Source organism: Alligator sinensis, unplaced genomic scaffold, assembly GCF_000455745.1.
Source record: "Alligator sinensis unplaced genomic scaffold, ASM45574v1 scaffold1273_1, whole genome shotgun sequence".
In the NCBI taxonomy this organism is placed as follows: domain Eukaryota; kingdom Metazoa; phylum Chordata; order Crocodylia; family Alligatoridae; genus Alligator; species Alligator sinensis.
The window spans coordinates 907,103-921,505 of NW_005842653.1; the positions used below are offsets into that span (position 1 = coordinate 907,103).

Consider the following 14,403-nt stretch of genomic DNA (forward strand, 5'->3'; position numbering starts at 1 on the left):
TAATCATCCTTGTAAAGAATAAGCATACAAATCCTTCTCTATTTAAACAGTTATGCATGTGCATGTCCGAGGGGGATACGGGTTGGATTTTAACAAACTGATATGGTGTATTGGATCATGACTGAGTCTTCAGTTTTAAGCAAAAGGTATTCCTTAAAAACACTTCATATAACTTTGGGGTCTATTTTCCAACCTGGCTGATGCTAATACTTGCTCTTGAGTGCATTTTCAAGGGACTCTGTCTTTTAAGTGAAGTGAGACATCATCTTTGATTAAAGCTTCAGCCTACCCATAGTAAATCTCATGCCTGTTTCAAGCTTCATATTACATTCTCTAATTAGTTGTATCCTTTCTTCTCTCCTTCTGGTTTTAATTTGAAGTCAAATCACTGGTTTACTAAATCAATTTTAGAATCCATTACCTCCAGCTTATTCCCACCGTGCTCCTATGAAGGTTGAAGTGCTTGTGGTATTTTTCCATTCAGTTGCCTTGTCTCTTGTGCCTGGAGGGTGGGGTAGAAATGACTTCTTATTGCTCTAACAGCACCATATGCTGCCTCCCCAAATCTGTCTGGATGCCTCTGACCAGTCTTTCTGTAACAGGAGACACTTCCAAAGCCATGAGCTAAGATCACTAATAATCCATAATTTCCCAGTGTATCCTTGAAAGGGAGTGTGTCCAGGATAGCAGGAGGCCCTGTTACCCCCTCCCCTCACTTCCCTCTGGAACATCAGACTCCAGGAGAAAACCCTAGTTGGTCTGGATCTGTTTGCTTTCCTCAAAGAAAGGATTGACTAGGTCTAAGAAATGGCCCCAAGAAATGGCTCCTCCTTTTTCTGTCCTTACTGCATAACCTGTTAGGGTTTAACAGACAAAGGGAATGGAGAAAAATAACAATTTGGGCTTTTGCAGACCTGTTTACTGCAACGATTACCTGACAAGTAAATTGAATTGGCTTGCATAGGAACTTGATATGGGTTGAAAGCTTGTCATAACCAGAGAGGAATGAGAGACACGAGGTTATCAAGTCTGTTGAAGATGTCTAAAGCAGGTTAGGGATTGCTGGCTGATGACAAGATTCAGCAATATCAGAGATGCACTCTGATTCTATGGAGCGAACCATACAGAGGAAGGGAGAACACCAAGGAGGGCTCACGGCTGGAAGGGTGCTTGATATGAGGGTGTCTTTTTGCTGGCTGTCAGGCAGGAAGATTTGCTGGCTGTCTTGTGTATGATTCAGTATTTTTTTTTTTCTACCCTTCAAGTTACAGCACCACCAAACTCCACTTAGGTCTCTCCACCTGTTTACAGTTGCCCATTAAAACTATGAACTTTTGGGCGCTGCATGGGCAAAGGTGTTCTCATGCAGTTTCCTTGGCCAGCAAAGATGGGTCCGAGCTCTGAGACTAGACAGCTGGGTCACGTTCTGCTGCACCCCTGAGCTCTGCTAGCCCCAGAGGAGTTGGAATCCTGTCTGGGCAGACGCAGAGCAGCCTGCCTTTGTATGAGAGTCCAGGGTGGAAGGCCAGGATAGATGAGGAAACAAGGCTTTTTTTTGACATGGAGAGTGGAAAACCGAAATAACTGGCTGTTGCTAAAGCAGGACAGCATGTGGGTCCCAACAGTATTCCTTTTGGCGAATTTATGCTGGTGGAAGGCTGTGATTGCACCTGCTTGTCCATTCAAGTGGTAGGTGTGACAGCTCTTGCCCTCTCATCAGCTCAAACAAATCTCCCTGCTCCTGCCTCCTCCATGCTGCTGCCTCTTTAAGCAGGCTGCCCTTTGTCTTGGATTGCGGTCAGCCCCTGCAGTTTAGTTTTGCCTAAAACAAGTGATGCTTATGTCTGGTTGGGGATTGTTCCCTGTTCCAGGTTTGGCTTTTCTCAGCCTGGTAAGGGCAGCTTGTTCCCCCAGAGAATGAGGAGCTCAGCAGAGTGAATGCTCACAACTAGCACATTTCACTTGCGTCTCCTCCATTAATACAGGTTTTGAAAAGCAGCATTAGGACTTGGGGGCCTTTTGCTCATGAATTGCTATGGCAGCAACCCTATTGGGGGGAGCTGGTGTCAGACCCTCCAGGTGTGCCACTTTCTCACTGCCATTCTCAATCTTGGGCTGCAGTCACCCAGAGAGGTTTGCTGCTGAATAAATCCGTGGCGTGACTGTTTGTTAGCCTGCAGATGGCTGGAACACCTGAAAGGCACTGTGTGGGAAGATGCTGTTGAAGTGTAGCTAATGTGGCTTGAAAGCCGAGTGACTTCTTGCTTCCTGTGACACCCTTGCACATCTGTACGCGGTGGGCCCTGCCTCTCCTCAAACCAGCCCTGCTCTCCAACAGGTTTACAGCTCCAAAGACCGCCATAATTGCTATAAGCCTAGCCAGGGAGCTCTTACTGCTCTTACTTGAAACCTGTGCACTCAATGGGGTGACCCCAGAGAGTTTGGTTTAGTGAATTTAATCTGTTTGTCCTCTACCATGCTGTTAATCTGGGCTGGTCTCTTGGGGAGAGCTGTAGAGGAGACTAGCCCTTCTCCTCATTAGTGACTTGTTAGGGCAGGTAGTAGTCCAAGGTGGTGGGATTTGTTGCAGCAGCCAAGGGTAAAATATGGGGATTGGTCTTTTGTGTCTGTGCCACAAGCTGCTGTCTCCTGTAGCTGCTGTTGATATTTGCTCATCCGGAAGGGGAACACTGGGAAGGAAGATGCTTGTGATCAAAGCAACAGCGATTCTTCTCCAGTGCTGTTGACACAGTGGTGGGGGTGGCATCAAAAACAGGAGGAGATGAAGAAAACAGCTTTGTGAAAGTGCAGCCAAGTTTGCCCTGCCGACCTGGCAGTCTGGTAGCGAGCGGGTTGGGGTGGGGTGATGAGAGAGACATTTCCAAAAATAACCCTGTTCTCTTTAGCAGCAACGAAAGCCCTGCAGGGTTTAATAGTTCTGCCTCTGTTTGGAGGGGACCAGCTGTTAGTGAAAGACAACACGGTCATGGGAAGCAAACTTCATTACAAATCTAGCACTATCCACTTGCTTACAGCTACCTTCTGGGAATGGTCTCATTTCCTGAAGTGACATTGCAGCAGGCATAGCTGTAGGGGAGTGGTACCCGCCAGATTGCCTAACAGGCACAGACCTGGCTCCAGGGTTGAGGCTGGGGAAAATGAGACTGGTGCTGAGATCCTGTTCAGATGGTGTGCATACAGTTGTACTGGTTAGACAGAAGAGCTATGCTAATAGATTGATCTCCTTCAAGCCCATTAGCAGTTCAATGGACGTTGGAATTGGAAAGGCTATGGATGACGGATGGTAAAAGCTGACAGTTGAATGTTGAGACGTTAAAGAAAAGTTAAAAGTAAGCATTTAAAACAAGTAAAGACAGTTCCACCTAGTCTGATTACCTGCCCAAGGGGATGCTGGATACATTTAACTTGGCCTTGGTCCAGGCCTTGGGTGTAGAATAGTCTCTAAAGAAAGCCACTTCACTTGGGGTGCTTGAATAGAGGTCAGCCAGAGCCCTGGAGATTGTGTTGCATGGGCAGAGGGAAAAATTAGATGTGGTCAAGTAGGTCTCCTCTCTGCCTCTTGTGATAAATCACTAATTCCATTCAGTTCATGCTCTGTGTTGCTGGAAACCACTCTAAGCCTAACACCAACCTGCTGATAATCTAGCCAGCCGCCTTCTTGTCCATCTGTAGCTTCCCAAAATACCTTTCCAAGAATCTACAGCGGATTGTGTGAAATCCTCCTTCGTTATCTCAGCCTGATGACTGTATAATTACAGCAGCAAGAAGAATACTTTGATTCGGTGCTTCAATTATGTAGTGAAAAGGGTCCTAATTAGATCACACCTCAAATGCCATGAAGCAAATTATGAACAAGTGTCTCTCTAATGAAACATCTTAAAACACTGGAATTAATAAGTTAGGAATTATTTTTCAATGTAGGGTTGCAGTGTTTTGGAATATATAAACAGCTTGCTTTCCTGCTCTGGGACTTTTGAGCTTGCTCAGGGCAGTTACTAATCCAAATTCCATATTTTGACTTGCTTCTCTAAAGCAAACCAGTGTCACTCTGGCTTCTGACATGAGCTGCTGCTCGGAAGATTGATGGTCTGAAGTTCCATGTCAGTGATCAGCAAAAGGAACCTGAAGCCTTCCAGAGTCCAGGACCCGGAGCAGTACCATAGTTTACCTTAAATATGCTCTTGCATCTTCTTCTAACTAAGTAATGATGAGATGAGCAGTCTTCCTTCTCTGTTGCCTGGAGGAGGTCACAGTCTGTTACTCATACATTGGATTACAAAACCCTTTTTGTTCCTTTGTTTCATTGATTTGGTCCATCAGTGACTATTGTTCTGAGTTTGGGATCTCTCTCATCAGGTTCAGGCTGCTCTTCCTTGTCTTCTGGGCTCTGTATAGTTCTCTTACTAGAAAACTCTGGCCTCTTTTGGTGTCTCGTTGTCCCAACATGTTTCCTCTGTCAAATGGTGTCAGTCTCTGGATGCTGTTTGTCCTGTTCTCTCCCAGGCATTCCAGTGCCTCCACTGCTGCCCTTTTCATCCTGAATTGTAGCTTAAATTGCTCTGAGGGTACTTTCATGTTGAAATCCCTCGTAAAGACATGTTGCTCCCCTGATACCTTGAAGAAACTAGCTTGTTTGTAGCGTAGGATAATCAGGTTCTGTTTCATTACAGAAACAAGGTAGTACTTAAAACTATCAGGACATGACTGATTACCATCTGACCACCATGTCTTGCTTTTTGTCCTTTATTTTGCCTTTGCTCACTACCTTTTGAGGGAGCCAGCTCTTTAGCGCAAAGACTTTGCATAAAACAACAGGAAGGTAGTGCCATGCAGGCTGTGGCTGTTATTGCATACAGACTATAATCGGAGAGAGAGATCTGTGCTCAGTAAGACTGGTTGATGACTCTGAATTGTCATCTAGGTTGAATATCTGAGGAAAAGCAGAGGTGAAACAATTTGGAGAGAAATTGATTCCTGCCTGTATTCCTAAAGCTTGACACTTAAGGTGTTTATGTTGTCAAAGTGCGATGCAAATAGGTAGCCATCTGTTATTAATTGACACAACTGGCAGATGAATGAAATGAAAATTTGTCCATTTGGAGTCCGAGGGAAAATGGGGCCTCCGCACTGGTGTGATCACATTCAGAGCTACTTATTGTTGCACTCTCACTCTGCAACACTTCTCTCTTGGGGAAAATGCGTCATGCAGCTCATGCCAGAACAGCTGGGTTTACTACTCGGATCAACTTCTTGATCCATCCTGTTCACGTATATCCTGTTCACCTATATGCTTCCATGATGGAAAATGGGCTTGCTGAAGCACTAGCTTTGTGTGTTGGGAGCAACATACCTTAGCTGGGTGTCAGGAGGCTAATTGATGCTTTTAGCATATTGAACTGCTTAAGTGAAAAGGAAGGTATTCTCCTTATTCCACATGTTTGGAAAGTGGACATGTCTGGCAAACTGAATCCTTTCTGGTGCCACCAATATGGCAGCTTAGGGGTTTTTTTCCTTATACATTGTGAATCTGGTAGATTTCAGTGGTCTAAGGAAGCAGAAGTTAGTTCACCTTGAACCAGTTCCCAAATTTCTGCTTCTTCTGGTGGAGAACAGCTTCACCTCTTCACTCAGTGGCATTCCTCTCTAGTGCAATGCAAATAATGTACTGTTTTTCCAAGTGCTCTGACTCCCTTTTAAGAAATGAGGAAAGAATGTACATGCCACATTGTAATTATCTGATCCAAACAAGCCCCAGGTATAAATTCCCCTGGCTGGAAGGATGCTTGCTGGAGTTGATCTGAGGGTAGACTTCTCATTGGTCAGGGTGAGAAAACCAGCTGCTCTGGCATCCAGCCCACATCTCTGCAGAGAAACCTTTAATGAGAACTAAGTGAGCTTCTCCCGCCCTGTGAAGGCAAACCAGCCAAGTGTCCCAAGTGTGGGAGGCTTGCAGATGCAAAGCTGGTTTCTGGCTGTGCAACAACACAGAGGAGCAGGGTTTCACTGACTTCTCAATGCCATGAGCTTTACAAGAAAGGGAAAAAGAGAACTGGAAAATGTTTTGAAGTGTAAACTATCCTGATTAGAAGGTGGGGTCTTCACCTGATGCCCCACCTGCCACCAGTTATATTGGCTATGTGTAATGATCTGTCAGTATTGAGACCCATAAAACTTCTTGCTAACACAAAATCCTGAGATTCAGTTTGCTAGCACTTTGTCATCTTGCAGAATCTGAGTTCAGGGCTGCCATCGGGACAGATCTGCCATGATGAACAGAGGCTCGAGGTGATCTTTGCCGATCTGGCCAGGCATAAAGATGATGCCCAGCAGCGCAGCTGGGCTCTCTATGAAGACGAAAATGTCATCTGCTGCTACCTGGAAGAGCTGCTTCGCATCCTGGTGAGTGCCTGCATGTTGGTTCTGTGGAGCCCGGGGCCCTTGTTCGCTCCTCGATGTCTTTTCCTTGTTCTGCCCCCAGTTCAGCAGCTGGCTTCTATCTTGCACCCATTATTCCTGGTATGTAGTCCTGTCATTACTCCATTTATATGCAATAATATAGTCTGGGGTGGAGGGTGCTGGCTTCTGAGGAATCTCCCCTCTGTGCAGTCTACCTTGCTGGGTAATCATGTTCAAATCCACCTTGCAAAATTGTCATGAAAAACATTTAGTCCCTGCTGTCCTACATGCCAATGAGCATTGTAGTAACCTATCCTAGTCACCCAAAATCCTCTGCCCAGGCAGAGGGTGGGAGTGAAACTCCATGAAGCTCATGTGAAGCCAAATCTGTCAGAAAACAACCCTGGCTTAGCTGTCCAACCAGTTCACATAGGGCAAATGACATTAGAAACTATGTTCTAGTCATAGCCCCAGTAACTGCCTGATACTGTCCATCTTTGCTGCCTTTTAAAGCTACATTACAAAATATGACCTGCAGCTGTACTTATGACCTGCTTCCAATGCCGGGTTGTGGCTAGCAGAGAAAGGGCCTAACTCTTAATTTGCTCTCAACACATGTAAGCTTCAGTTCTTTCCCTCAGATGTGCACTTCAACAGGTTACACTGAGTCCAGCTTTCTGTGTGCCCACAGAGTTCTGCAAGGTAAGAGCTATCCTGTTTGCAAAGGTACAGAAGCCCTGAAGGTGAATTTCAAAATTTTTAATTAGCAGATGTGAAATGTCCTCCCAACATGTTGTGTCATAGGTGGAGAGCTGCGTTTTCATTGGAAGCAGCTGTTGTGGTCCATGCAAGCTTATCTTTGTGTGGGAGCTGAATTACATATGCATATATTAAACTTTCTCATGACCATAGCACAACATGGTACTGCATAGCAGTAGTTTCGAGAAGCTGCTCTTTAGTTTATAGGACCTGGAGGAGGATGCACTGGAGTGGCATTGAGACAGCTTCAGAACTTTGATTTTTGTGTGTGTGTGTATTTCTAATGCAGCTGTGCTCTCAGATGCAGGTTTCAGGCATTGCCCTTGATTTCTTTATAAGGTACTTGGCCTGGGAACACAAGAATGTGAGGCCTGGTTGAGTGGGAACAACCTTTCACACTGTCGAAGGACAACCTGACCCAGACTTGCTACAGACTCTTGACAGTCCATCCTGCTCCTGCAGGGTACCACCTGTGTGACCTGCCCATTTTTGTATTTCCAGACAGATGCAGATCCTGAGGTTTGCAAGAAAATGTGCAAGAAGAATGAGTTTGAATCAGTCCTGTCCCTTGTGGCCTATTATCAGATGGTAAGAGATGTTGCAGCCTGTTTCTTCTATTGGAAGGTCTCCTGTAGGCTCAAGAGAAGGGCTAACAAGGGTGAACGTATGAAACTTTCCCATTTGGATGCTTTACTCTTTAAACTGGGCTGAGTTTCAGAAACACCTCCTGCTTTTGGTTTACTGTAGTACATATATAGGTTACATGCAGGACCGGACCTCTGGAGTGGCTTCAGTAGCAGTGTCCAGTTTTCTGTGCCAGGAGTCTGAAGGGTAAAGCTTGCTTCTTTTTTAGCTCCACTCGGGAGCAGAAGCAGCAGTTCTGCTGTCACTGAGAGGAAGGGCTTCTGAGAATGCCGTGGGAAAGCTGACGGGCTGCTACTGTTCCTCTCAATTGACGCACGTCTGTGCATTAGTAAACAGCTTTGCTTAGGAAAGTAGGTTGTGAGGAGAAGCCCTGGGACTGAGGAAGGAAATCAGTATTCAGAGGAAGAAGTTTGAGTTTGCCTTTAGAGCCTTCGGAAATGCTTCTGTGCCCCATCCCTTTCCGAAGCGCACTGCTGTGGGACTTGGACACGGACAAGGGGCTCTTTGTTAGTTTCCAGCTATAGTACATTAAGTGTTGTTATGCTTAGCTTTTAGTATGTTCTCTATTTAAATTCAGCTTGGCATGAAAGGGCTGCAGCATGTTTCAGAGAACTGGGAAGAGCAGTGGGAAACAGGAATCTGCTGGCTTCCCTGCCATGCAGTGGTGGTCTGCTCTGCCCTGCTCTCTGAGTGTATCTGCACAGAAGGGCAGTAAGGCTGCCCACATAGCTAGGGCACCGCATGCCAGGACTTAACTGCCCTTTCCTTCTGAGCTCTGAGCAGTTTCTAGGCTGGCTTTTGGAGCAGTGGCAGGCTTAATGTTGCACCGTGGTGCCTCTGTGTGCTCCAGGCTTGAGCACAGTCCTGACAATGGCACTCACATAGCAGTGTTCTAAAGCTTTTTGATTAAAATCACATCCTCTCAGCATCAAATCAAATAACTTCATAGCAGCCCCTCAAGATTCTGTTTGAGTTATCAAAGACACTACAAGGGAAAGGGAGGCTTTGCAAGGCTCATGCTCCCAGGGGACTTGCTTGCCCTCTCATACCAGGGCTCATGGAGTCTTTGTCCGCTTGTTCATTAAATCAGACCAGCTTTTGATGGGGGCATCGCCTATCTCATCACAACAGCAGAGTTGAGTTGCATTTAGAATCTGAGCCTTTGCTGCATGTGCAGTCTTTGGGACTGTCTGATATAAGACCTACCCTCATGGCTAGATTTAAAGAGTTCAAACTAAAAGCTGGGATGGGTGCACAATCTAATCTTATTAGACAACCCTATGCTGTTCCTGATGATGTGCTGAAACTTGGGGCTACTCCCACGTTAGAACTAAATGCAGACATTGGAGTAAATGCAGGTGTTTGCATGCTTAGTCGGGCTTCTGTGTAGAACTGAATGCCCAATCCTGGCATTGTTTCTCCTGCATGTCAGGCTATTTTTTAAGCCTTCCTCAGAGGCATTGGGTGTGGGCTGGAGCCAAAGCTGGGGATTTTGATTGGGGTGTGCCAGTGCTCCTGTTGTCACTCAAAGCAGTGGTTCCTGGCTAGAGGGTCTTGCCCCTCCACGCAGGGTCAGACTGATTGCGGTATTTGGGGTCAGAAAGGAATTTTACTCCATGGTCAGACTGGTATGGACTGAAGGGATTTTTGCCTTTCTCTGTAGCAGAGGAGCATGACCCTCTACCTGGGATCTCTTGAGCATATATTAACAACCTTTTACAGAAACAGGATATTGGCTGCTGTGGTTCCCCTGCCTTTCCTGTGGCAGGTTAGTGTGTTTATGTCTTGTGTCTGGGTTAATGGTGGTTTTATGAAGAGGTTAGCTTATGGATTTGTGTAAGATGGTTTGGATAGGGTGATCCTGCCTCAGGCAGGAGGCTGGTCTCGGTGGCCTCTGGAGGTTCTTTACAGCCCTGCTTCTCTATGATTCTCTGAAGGATGCTCTCCTTTCCAGGAACACCGAGTGCCACTCCGCCTGCTGCTGCTGAAGTGCTTTGGAGCCATGTGCAACTTGGATGCTGCTATTATCTCCACGCTCGTTAACTCTGTCCTCCCCATGGAGTTGGCCCGAGACATGCAGACTCATACGCAAGGTGAGCCGCAATCTCTGAGCTGCTCTGACACACGATTCCCCAAGGGTGCGTTGTTCCATTAGATATGTTCCTCAGCAGCTTGTAACAAAGCTTTGGTGCTCTAACCTCTCACAAGTTGTTGGCAAGCTGCCGGAGGCTCTGGGGGAGACTAGCATATCTGTTCTTAGGGTTAGGCAGCTTGATTTCTTCGGTAAAGCCAGCTGGGTTTAATCCTCTGAGTGAGGCTATAAATAAATGTGGAGGTAGCATCCCACTGGCACAGGCTGCCTCACTCTCCAGTGTCCTGCTAAGCAGGAAGCTGCATGCATTGGTATTCTGTTTATCTACCAGTGTAGCTTCAAGTATTTCAGCTTTCTTTCAAGGCTGTGGTAGAGGATGCATGCAGGTCCTTGATGCAGAAATCTGGCTGCTTGCAGGCAAGCTGCATCTGTGCGCCCCAGCCTTTCCACCCCTGTGCAAAGTGCCCCGTTCTTTCTGACAGAGATGCAGCAGTTCAAGTCGAGCAGCCATCCCTGAGGCTAGACTTACTGCTTGTCAGTACCACCAGAGCACTTGCTGTGGATTGTTTCCTTCCCTACTTTTCCAGTTCTGCCTGGTTTTGAAAGCAAGCAGTGAAACTTCCCTGATCCCTTGACAAACATACTGCAAGGCATCTTGTTCCTCTGACGGTTCCCTTGTACTGTTCTGTAATTTATCCCCTTCATTTGTTTATATGCATCGCTGGTGGAGGGTCGTGATAAGCCAGCCGTATTGGATCCTAGTAGGCAGGTGCCTTCTAGGTTGGCAGCGATTATGACCTTTGTTTTGTAGAGCTGCAGATGTGAAGGTTTTGCTGCTCATGGCCTCTGAAGATGAGATTTCCCTCCCCTGCAAGGGGTCTGGATCTTCTGCAGAGAGACTGACAGCACAACCCTGACCTGCTAGTCTAGAATCGGAGGTGCTTTTCTTCTCTCCAGCTGTCCTGCCACCGGTGTGGATGAGGGCATGGAAACAAACCTGTTTCTTGTGAGGGCATGTGCAGATAGCCAGCACCTAGTAGTGCTTGGGAATGTGCTATGCAGAGTGTATTCATGCATATACAGTTCCCAGAGAGAGAGCTGGGACTCTCCCCTTACTCCTAAGGGAAGGCTGGGGTCCTTTGGCATTAATACAGGCAGCCCTTGTGCCCTGGAACATGCATGCTGCTTCTGGAGGTAGCTGCAGCTTGGATCCTTCCTGTAGCCTCAGCACAACTGAAAACTGCCCGTGGCTGTAGGTACTATGCAGTGCCACAGAAATTTTCTGGGCCTTGTGTATAAGACTTTTATGCCCCAGCTCCTTCCAATTCAGTCCCTACTGGTGAAAGCTGCTGACATCTTTCTTCTTGGCTAACACCTGATGTGAAATGACAGCAATGCAACTCCACCTTCCTGAAGACCTGGTTGAAGGAAGGGAGCGGGGGAGGCACTTGAAGCCAACCTGCCAAATGGAAGTACAGCTTAATTGAGGTAATGGGCGGCGCTTCCGTGTCAAACACAAAGAGAGAACTGTTTAACAAGCCCCTCTAGGCTCCTGGTGCAGAGACGAAACGAAGAATAAAACTTGCAGAGGGAAGCTCCCCAGGGATGCTGCTCGCTTTGAGCTGCCTCTCTTGCTGGGCTTACCCTGAGGCCAAAGCTTAGCCTGACCCAGGGCAAGGGGACACTGTCAGAGCTAGGCTGGCCCTCCCCTGTGTGAGCAGCCAGATGTGACTGAAATTAAGAAAGCATTCATTAGAGCTGGGCAAGAAGGCAGCAAGAGAGCTATAGCGTTTGTCTCTGTATTGAATGCAACTTGAAAAATCCCACTGAGCAGGGAGGGAGCAGTGGGAAGATCAGTTGCTTCTTACCCTGCCCCAAATGAAAAGAAGCCGCCCTGTGTTGGAGAAAAGTGTCAGGGAGCCACCGACATCTATCAGCAGCTTGGATTCACTGGGCTCTGCTGGAGACTGACTAGTGACCTAACAAAAAACCTGGAGCTAGGGCAAGAGAAGGGAAGACTGATTGTACCCTCCAGTGCACTCCGATGGGAAGATGAAAAAAAATCTATCTCATCGAACTGCGCTGCGGCCAGGGATTGCCTCTTCCTCAGCTCCTAGCACTGTCACCTCCTAACATTCCTCTCCTGTGTATTGCACGTTTGGTGCATGTGTTTTTCAGAAATCTGACCCATCTCCTGTCGAATGGCTTAGGTGTCAGTGGGAAAGCCTCGCCTGACAGGTTCGACCTGTGATGTTTTGCTGTTGTGGTGTTCTGCCATTTTATGCCTGTCTGCCTTGTATCCTGAGATCTAACTTTTAAGTGTAGCTGTGGGGTGAAGAGAAGTTGTGCATTTTTAAAAATATTAAAAGAACCCCTCAAAAAAACAAAAAAACCCCCCAGCTCTCTCTGTGTGGTCTCAAATGTTTCAGGTATTGACCAATTTAAGCAGTTGATGATGGTGATAGGCACCATAGAGAGAGTAGTTAAGATCCCATCTATTTGCCTCTGCCTTCACACTACCTGGAGGTCAGACTGTGCTGGTTATAGCATTGTAACAGGGCACCATCTCAGGTGGCTGTGAAGCCCCTGGAGCCTAAGCAAATTTCTTGCTCTGTGCTTTTGGGGCAGTCCCCCCTTTTTTTTTTCCTGCCATGCCTTGAAGTAAATTGTTAACAAAGTACAGGAGGCTGCCCTGATCTTACACTAATGATCCCCAGGTGTTGGGAGTTGATGCCTTGTAGGCTAATTGTGTGGCTCCATTCCACCCCTACACCATGCCTCATGCCTCGCAGGTGTTTTGAGTCATCATTCGGGTGGGATACTCATCCCTACCTCACCAGGGTTTTAACCTTCCTGGTTTCTGCCCCAGTACTGTGGCTGGTCCCATAGCCAACGCCCACTGTTCTCGACGTTTGGCCCTCAACCCTGGTTTTGGCCTCTCGGGTGCCAGACCCATGGGCCCTGTCTCTGCCCTGCTTTGGGTTCTGGGCTCTGCAGCCCCACACTTTGCCCTGCTCTGGGCTCTGCAGTTCCATCCACCCTTTATTTTTCTCTGGGCACAGCACCTTCTCTGCCTTGAGCCTACTGCCAGCAGGGCTCATGTCAGTCACATGCCCCTAGGACACCAGTGGGACCTCCAAATCATCCCTTTAGTCCCAAACCCAAGCCACTGGTGTACCTGAAATCAAAGCACTTCTGCCTTCTGCTAGGCACTCAAACTCTTGCTGGGCTTGCAATACAATAAAGGCCACTTGTCTGCATAACAAGTCTCTCTCTGCTCTCAGGTAGCTCTTCCTTGCTCCCAGGCCCGCATAGCTGCTTCCTTCCAGCCTTACCTGCTATGCTGCTGCCAGGATCTCTACACTCTGCGACTCTCAGCGCTGGCCTCCTAGACTGGCTCGAGCCCAGGGCTTATAGCCTGGGCCTGAGCCCGCTTCCAGTCATGTGACACCCCTGTCAGCTAACCTGGCTACAGGGCTGTCCCTTAATCCCTGCTCTGCTGGCTGCTTGTGCTACAAAGGCTGCCCTTAAAGAGGCTGTGCTGCTCTTCAAAAACAGGGCCGTGGTTCTGTTACAAGCATGGGCGACTGGAGCCTCTTGAGTCAGGGTGCACCGGTTAGTGACTGGGGAGGGTCCCCCTATGGCCGATCTCACTGAATTGGGGGGGAGGGGTTCCCTGGCAGCTGACCTTACTTGCCAAAAAGCAGCCATGCCACTTCCGGAAGCGGCGTGGCCACTTTTGCTGACGGCCCCACTCAGCAGGCCGGTGCTCGCAGGGGGGACACTGGCGCTCCTGCCTGCCCCCCGGCTAAACAGGGAGCGCAGCCTGATGGGGTGCACCAGCGCTGTCAGGGGGTGCATGTGCACCCCCTACACATCGCCATTGGTTACAAGCATGTACCCACAAACAAGTGGGATTGGGAAGTGCTGATCCCTGGCACAGAGGCTCAAAGCTGGGACACCAGAGAACTCCAGTAAAAGCCTGGAGTGTCAGTGAATGGGCTAGTTTCTTATGGCCTTTTTGTTGCATTCTCCCACCCCCAGGTTTTCTTTGAAATAAGGCAGAAGAGTGAGTAACTAAAATGCTGTTCTATTTTGTAATGGCAAGTGGTGGCAAGGCCAGTCAGCATCCTGATGGATGTGTTGCTCCATCACTCCAGAGTCTCAAGTCCCTATTGCTGTGCCCTCTGCCCTATCCAGCAGTGCTGCAGAATGGAGCCATGGCTTATCCAGGGGCAGGCAGCTGCCACTGCTGTGCACACCCTGGGAGGGCACGGTGGGGAGTGGGGGGGATAAGGTGTGTGCCCCTGGATCGGCGTAGGCAGGGTGGGCTGCAGCTGCGTGGGGCTCTGCTTGGCAGGGGCTGAGCTGTGCTCGGGGTGGGCGGCAGTGGCGCTGGGAGGGGGAATATGGGAGGGTTGCAGCCACCCCAAAATTTGCCATAGCCCCTCCCAACCTTTCCTCCCAGCACTGCTGCTGCCCACCCCAAG

General features: G+C 48.2%; 1 protein-coding gene across 5 annotated transcripts in view; it reads left to right on the forward strand.

The window, feature by feature from the left end:
- LOC102370824 (NCK-interacting protein with SH3 domain-like) overlaps window positions 1-14,192 on the forward strand; it is a 69,933-nt gene extending 55,741 nt beyond the window's left edge. For 2 of the 5 annotated variants that reach the window (XM_025215573.1, XM_025215575.1), the window contains 3 exons: window positions 6,250-6,420; window positions 7,678-7,764; window positions 9,485-9,908. In XM_025215573.1, the coding sequence (XP_025071358.1) occupies window positions 6,250-6,420; window positions 7,678-7,764; window positions 9,485-9,661 (435 nt within the window). In that variant the 3' untranslated portion in view covers window positions 9,662-9,908. Of the gene's footprint in view, window positions 1-6,249; window positions 6,421-7,677; window positions 7,765-9,484; window positions 9,915-10,724 lie in introns of those variants that run through there. The other 3 variants (XR_003096244.1, XM_006033698.3, XM_025215574.1) reach the window with 3 other exon arrangements.
- The last annotated feature ends 211 nt before the right edge of the window (window positions 14,193-14,403 follow it).